Source organism: Galeopterus variegatus, unplaced genomic scaffold (genome assembly GCF_000696425.1).
Source record: "Galeopterus variegatus unplaced genomic scaffold, G_variegatus-3.0.2 Scaffold2362, whole genome shotgun sequence".
Classification (NCBI taxonomy): domain Eukaryota; kingdom Metazoa; phylum Chordata; class Mammalia; order Dermoptera; family Cynocephalidae; genus Galeopterus; species Galeopterus variegatus.
Window position 1 is genome coordinate 484189 of NW_007728473.1, and position 6262 is coordinate 490450.

Sequence of the window (6262 nt, forward strand, 5' to 3'; positions counted from 1 at the left end):
CAAGTCATAGAGATTACCACAGAAATTACGCAAACACGGAAAGAGACAAAACACACAATTATTATAGAAAATGGGTGACCTCTGTCATTCATAATGAGTTATGTCCCCAAAATTAAGACCAACTGGGTATGCTCTTAGCTACTGTCCATATCAATATACCCACTAGTATACTGTAATGGTATTATGTCCAGTCAAGTCACTTACGAATCTGAAACAATGCCTTCTGCTATTTCACAAACATGCACAAAGAGAAGAGCGAATGTAAGAATCCATCTCAGGTTATGTCCAGGAAAATGAAGCCACGTGTTGTGATGAATTTGTACTTTTGAGCTTTGGCTCCCCCACCCTGAAAAAAAAAAAAAGAGAAAAAAAGTAAAATCAGAGATAAACAAAGGATCAATTATAATCATGGGAATACTTTACATTGTGATAAGCTTTGGGAGGTTCCTGAAATCTTATTGTTTTCTAGTGTAGCAATGGAAATCCTGGTCTATTTTCATTATGTTAAAAAAAAAGTAATTTCATCTGATTTTTAAAAGACTGTCTAGTCTAAAACAACATTTGCTGCATTGCTCAAGAATAACACCAACTTTGGGTGACAACATGGTTCTATCTCATGGTAATCAGAAGCTCTGACAGCTTTCTGATTCATTCAAAAAGAAACAAACTGATGACTATAACAAAAGAAATCTGGGGTCTAAAATCTTTCAAAATATTGGATCTGCAGTGGGACCAGAAAAAAAAGAAGACATATTTGGTTATAAAATATAAAACTCAGCTAAGTCAACTCTTATTCATATGCATATCATATGAGAAAAATTGCTACTTATGACTGGGCCAGCACTATTCAGCAGTGGTACTGATACTTTTCTCAAAGATAGCTAAAGTTTTGTTCACTGATGATGAGTTTTTAAGCAGGCTCAAGAACATNTCTCAAAGATAGCTAAAGTTTTGTTCACTGATGATGAGTTTTTAAGCAGGCTCAAGAACATGCGACCTTAGCTCATCACTGAAGAAAAAAATTCAAGGTTATATTTGAGTAAAATTTTAATAGTTTCCTACCAAAACTATAGATAGAGTAACACCACTTCATATATGATATGCTATGAAAGAATCCCACTTTTGTCACCTTTAGTCCACCTTTTTTCTCATTTTTATAAGTAGAAAAAGCCCCATGTATTTCAAGAATGAATGGGGGGTTGCACTTAAAATACTGTGAAGAATTTGTGTGTACACAAGAGGGACCCCTGAAGCATTCTTTGAAAAGGGAATTGGTTCATGTCTTAGTTGTTTCCAAATCTACTTCATCATTGGAAGGTTAGTTACATTTAATATAGTCTATTAGAATTTAGGCTATAAATTCTTGCAGGCCAGTTTTGTGTCCTTTCTGCAACATTATAATTTTTCTTGTGCCTGATACTTCCATAGATTTATTTATGATCTCTCACTAACTCAAGTAGCCAATTTTATAAATAAAAAGTGTGCATTTTTGTTCATTTTTCTTTGTCAATGTCCAATTCCACTCTATTCAAACATCCTTACTGCCAGCCTCTGTGCTGGATGTTAGGGATACAAAAAAGAATGGCACAGTCCTGCTCCCAAAAAGTTTACTGGTTGTCAAAAAAATGAACTATTAATTATAGAATTACATTATAAATTATAAATTATTAATTGTATAATTATAGTGAAAAATACATCCATTTTCTAATTTTACCAAAGGGCATTCTTAATGCCTTACAAATAATGCTACATAAACAATGACCAGTGTTTCTATATATGGCCACTCTGGTCCCAATAGATTTAGTGTCTGTACATTTGTTTAACATAAATAACTATGTACCAAGAGTTATGCTGGCATCTGTATAAACCATATGACAGAAATTCTTTGATCTCTATTAGAATAATCCCAAGCATCTAGTATCCTCTCAATAAATATTTGTTAAATGAAGAAAGACACATACATTATTTTCAAAGCTTCCTTTAAAGCAGATTGTTAAATTATTCTATTTTCTTAATAAAATCAGTCTGATAAATAACTATGTACCAAGAGTTATGCTGGCATCTGTATAAACCATATGACAGAAATTCTTGGATCTCTATTAGAATAATCCCAAGCATCTAGTATCCTCTCAATAAATATTTGTTAAATGAAGAAAGACACATACATAATTTTCAAAGCTTCCTTTAAAGCAGATTGTTAAATTATTCTATTTTCTTAATAAAATCAGTCTCATAACTTTTTCACTTATTTTTATGGGCAAAATCATGCCTGGGAACATTAAATACCAATTAATCCAAAATACTGGTTACCTCTTGTGAAGGGTTACGAACATAGGATTTGGAAAGAGTAATAGGATCAGGAAATGGTATGCAGAAGAAGTCCTTTTTATTCCTACTGTTATGTTCCTTCAAATGAGTGGTGATAGTTTCAATGGATGTTTTTTATATTCATCTCCATCATTTTATATATCAAAAATATTTTGTAATTAAAAAAAAATTAAAGGGTCTATTTTGGTTGGGAAAGTTACACAAGTTATTCATAATTGCCCTAAATAATTGAATTTTGTACAAATGTAAACTGTAAAAGAGTACATGAGAACAAAAGGACATGAACTCTTTCTACCTGAAACACAACCCCATCACTCCTGCTTTAACTTACACACTCTGAACCTTTCAAGACCCCAGACATTTCACCCTCTATGCAGTCTTCCCCATCAGCCCCAAGAACAGATAGTTATTCCAGCAGGTTAATGCCCAGGATAATTTGTTCCTGTATCTGTAAATGGGCTTGCAATGTTGTGGAGTTATTGCTCCTGACTTGGACACATCTGCTCCACTGTACTATTCCCTGAAGACAAATATTCTCCTTTACCCATTTTCCATTCCCTTCACCCAACACAAAACAAGTGCTCAACAAATGCTCTAGATCAATCTCATATAATTATCTCTTTCCCTCTTTTTAAAAAACTACTGCTGCTATTGAAGGCCATTCCCAAGCAAGCATGTGACCACTATTTCACCAATGGAATATCTTATGCCAAAAATATATACTTGGAAAACACAAAATGCTTGTTCTTTTTTTCACAGACTAATACATCAGTTTTCATGTTGGAGAAATTAAATCAACATTATCCCAAATCCTGTCCAATCAAAAGACATATAAACATTAAGTGTTGTAATATAGAAAATTAGATTACTCACCAATAAACAATATGGGGAAAGTGATAAACAACAGGAAGACATGAGGGACCAGGTTGAGGGCATCCACAAAGCAGGGATTTTGTAGTACACCATCATAGATATTATATGAAGAAATGTTGTTACCACAAAATGAAAGGCTCATTTCTTCTTATATGGTTTACTCTAAAAGGGAGAGAAAAGAAGAAAAAAAATCATCCTATTATTGGACTGTCTTATAAAATTATGGCCTTAAGTTAGACCATAAAATTAATCCTCCTCATTTTTGCAGTTTAGGAAACAGAAAACTCTACACCAAAGTAACTTGAGGATTTCTCAGAAAGGCCTTATACATTCTATAAGGTCCTCTTTTCCATAGCTTTTTTTTTGAGAAAATATTTCATTTTGATTTGGAAAAAATGTAATAATATCTACATAAAATAGTACCTCAAAGGAGTATCTGTTTGGCTAAAATTATTTCAAAGAACACAAATTGTGATATATAAAGAAAAAGGAGGAGAAAAACAAAACTAACAACTGAAAAGTCAAAGTGGAGCAATATCAAATGCTTTGCCATGCTTATTCATTGAAAAATGCATCACCAAACAACAAATTTCAGCTGAACACAATTTAATGAAACATTCATTAACTGCAAGAAATAGTGATACACAGAGACATGGCTGCAAAAGTAACTGGCCTTTTTCTGAAGAATATTAACAGCAAGTGCTTAAGACAAATTAAATATAGCTCAAGTTACAAGTTAATGAAACTACTCAGATCCCATAGTCAGAAATATTCTTTAAAAAAATGCACTCTACTCAAACTTCAAGACAAAGGATGTCTTTTGATTGGAAATCTGTGTTCCATTAAAGTAGAGTAGATGAGGTAAGAGAGGAAACAGACAACAAGATCACAGGGGCTTTGTAAGTCATTGGCTTCTACTATGAGTGAAGTGGAGCCACCAACGGTTTTTGAGCAGAGGAGTGACATGCTCTGACTTATATTTTCAATGGATCCCTCTCATTGCTGTGCTGAAACACATGGTAGAGGAGCAAGGGTCTGCTTGCTCAAAATACGACTGCGAAATTTCAGCAACTGTTTTAGCATTCTGAAAACTTCTACCATTTATTTTGCAACTAATAAATTCTGGGTGCTTTGCATACTTTACCTTAACTCTTTGGAACAATCATGTAAGGCTAGAGGTGTTCTTTGCATTCTATAGCCAAGGATACTGAAGTTCTGGTAGGCCCAGTAACTTGTCCTCCAGTAGAGGAGCCGCACCCAAATGTGTGTGACTTATAAACTGTGTTTTTTCCACTGCATCGCACAACATGTTTTTTAAAGGAAGTATCTTATCTATTCTTATTAAAACAAGTGGCGGTTTAAGATTTTAACCTCACTGGACTTTGTTTCTTTTCCATATTTATGTCACACTGTATTTTGACTTAGGTCATTAAAGGCTAGCAAAAATTTGATTAATATAGTACCTTTTCTCTCTTTCCTTTCATTGATAATTGATTTAGCAATGGTCGTAAATCGTATTTTCCTAGGAAAAAAACAGAGTGTTTGAAAAGATTGGCAACGGTAAGGAAATTATCAGAGAAATCACATGTTGAGCAAAGGTTTTATAAAGCATTGTATGAATACAACAACTAGTTAGAGAGCCTGTGTATTCACCACCTTAAATGCTTATACGGAATCCATCTCACGTATTATTTCTGATAAACCCCCTTTTTGATAAATCATTGACTTTCTAGTTGAGACATTTTCTCATCTTTTTAAAAAAAAGGTCATATTTTTAAAAAAACTCAAGGTGAGGTTATATATTTGCGAAATTCTTACCAACTATTAAAGTTTTAAGCAGGATAAAAGAATTTAAAAGGACTTGAGATTTTTAAATAACAGTAAAATGGAAGTTATTAATTCATATGTATAGGTTAGATACATTTCTGATAAAGATGAAACAAACAGAAACTAAAAAATCATAGCTAATAATGGAATTTTTAAGACTACTTCATTCAGTAGAAATGATCAAAGGAAGCTTTAAGCACACTCTTAATTGAAAGAGAGTCAGAATGATATCTTTCTTCTCCCATAATTTCACATTTCCCTCAGCTCCCAACCTGGCCACTACTCTTTTCATAGGTCTCCTTTTACTTTTTCTTCCGCCTCTTCCTCTGTGCTTCTTGACCCTTAGTCACCTTCTCCAATACCCAGTGTCCATGTGGCACATTCTAAAGCCAGCCCACGTGCAACCCAACATGGGCAAAAAGAGACAAGGAGTAAACTTATTGCAGCTATGGTGATAATCACTGTGTTTATCAAAGGCACTTTATTCAGTCAGGGTTTCTAACTTTAAGAATTTAATTCTTAAATTCCCCTTGTCATTCAGTGCTTGTCGTTCAGTGCTACCAGAATCTAGGTTAAGTTAGCAATGCTAACATCCTTCAGCCCTGCCCCTTCTGCACTGTCCAGTTCAGCAAAGCACTGACAGAGGCCCAGGCATCAGGAGGAGGGAGAAGAGGACAGTTGGGAAGATGTGACATGTTCCTCCCCACAAGCATAAACACATTGAGAGATGCTCGAGTGTTTATGACAGTCAATAGGGCTGGAGAACTTGACCCAATAAACTTTAAAGACAGAGATTCAAAAGTGAAACTCTGATTATAGGGAGGGTCTACAGAGCAGAAAACAAAATGAAAATACTCCTCAATGATCTAACTTATGATTTCTTGTCAAGAATAGCACTGTCAGTATTCTCACTTCTTGAAATGCATTTTATGAAGTCCCACACCCTTAGTAAGACTTACAAAATTTGGATTTAGTTGAATATAATAATTGACCTATCAGCTCAGTTGGTCTGTAAGAGAGGAACAATAGTGATCTGATTTAGTTCTAAAAATACATTCAAGTAATAAGGTATATCAGGTACACCATTTATTTTTGCCAGCCCCCTCTTCTGGAAGTCGACTATGAGGAAAATAAGTGAAAACTAGCACTCTTTCCTGTTGACCCAACAGAAAGTGTCAGTTTTGATCAAATAGCAATTCCAGAGAACTTACAATGCTGGAAACACCTGAAGAAA

General features: G+C 34.2%; 1 protein-coding gene across 1 annotated transcript in view; it reads right to left on the reverse strand.

Annotated features, from left to right (window-relative positions):
- The window catches only part of ABCC9 (ATP-binding cassette, sub-family C (CFTR/MRP), member 9), a 133175-nt gene that overhangs the window by 125960 nt on the left and 953 nt on the right, over nucleotides 1–6262 (reverse strand). The window contains exons 2-4 of the mRNA XM_008581481.1: nucleotides 4665–4723; nucleotides 3202–3363; nucleotides 205–346 (exon numbers count right to left, since the gene is read on the reverse strand). Coding sequence (XP_008579703.1) covers nucleotides 205–346; nucleotides 3202–3343 — 284 coding nt within the window. The 5' untranslated portion in view covers nucleotides 3344–3363; nucleotides 4665–4723. The remainder of the gene's footprint in view (nucleotides 1–204; nucleotides 347–3201; nucleotides 3364–4664; nucleotides 4724–6262) is intronic.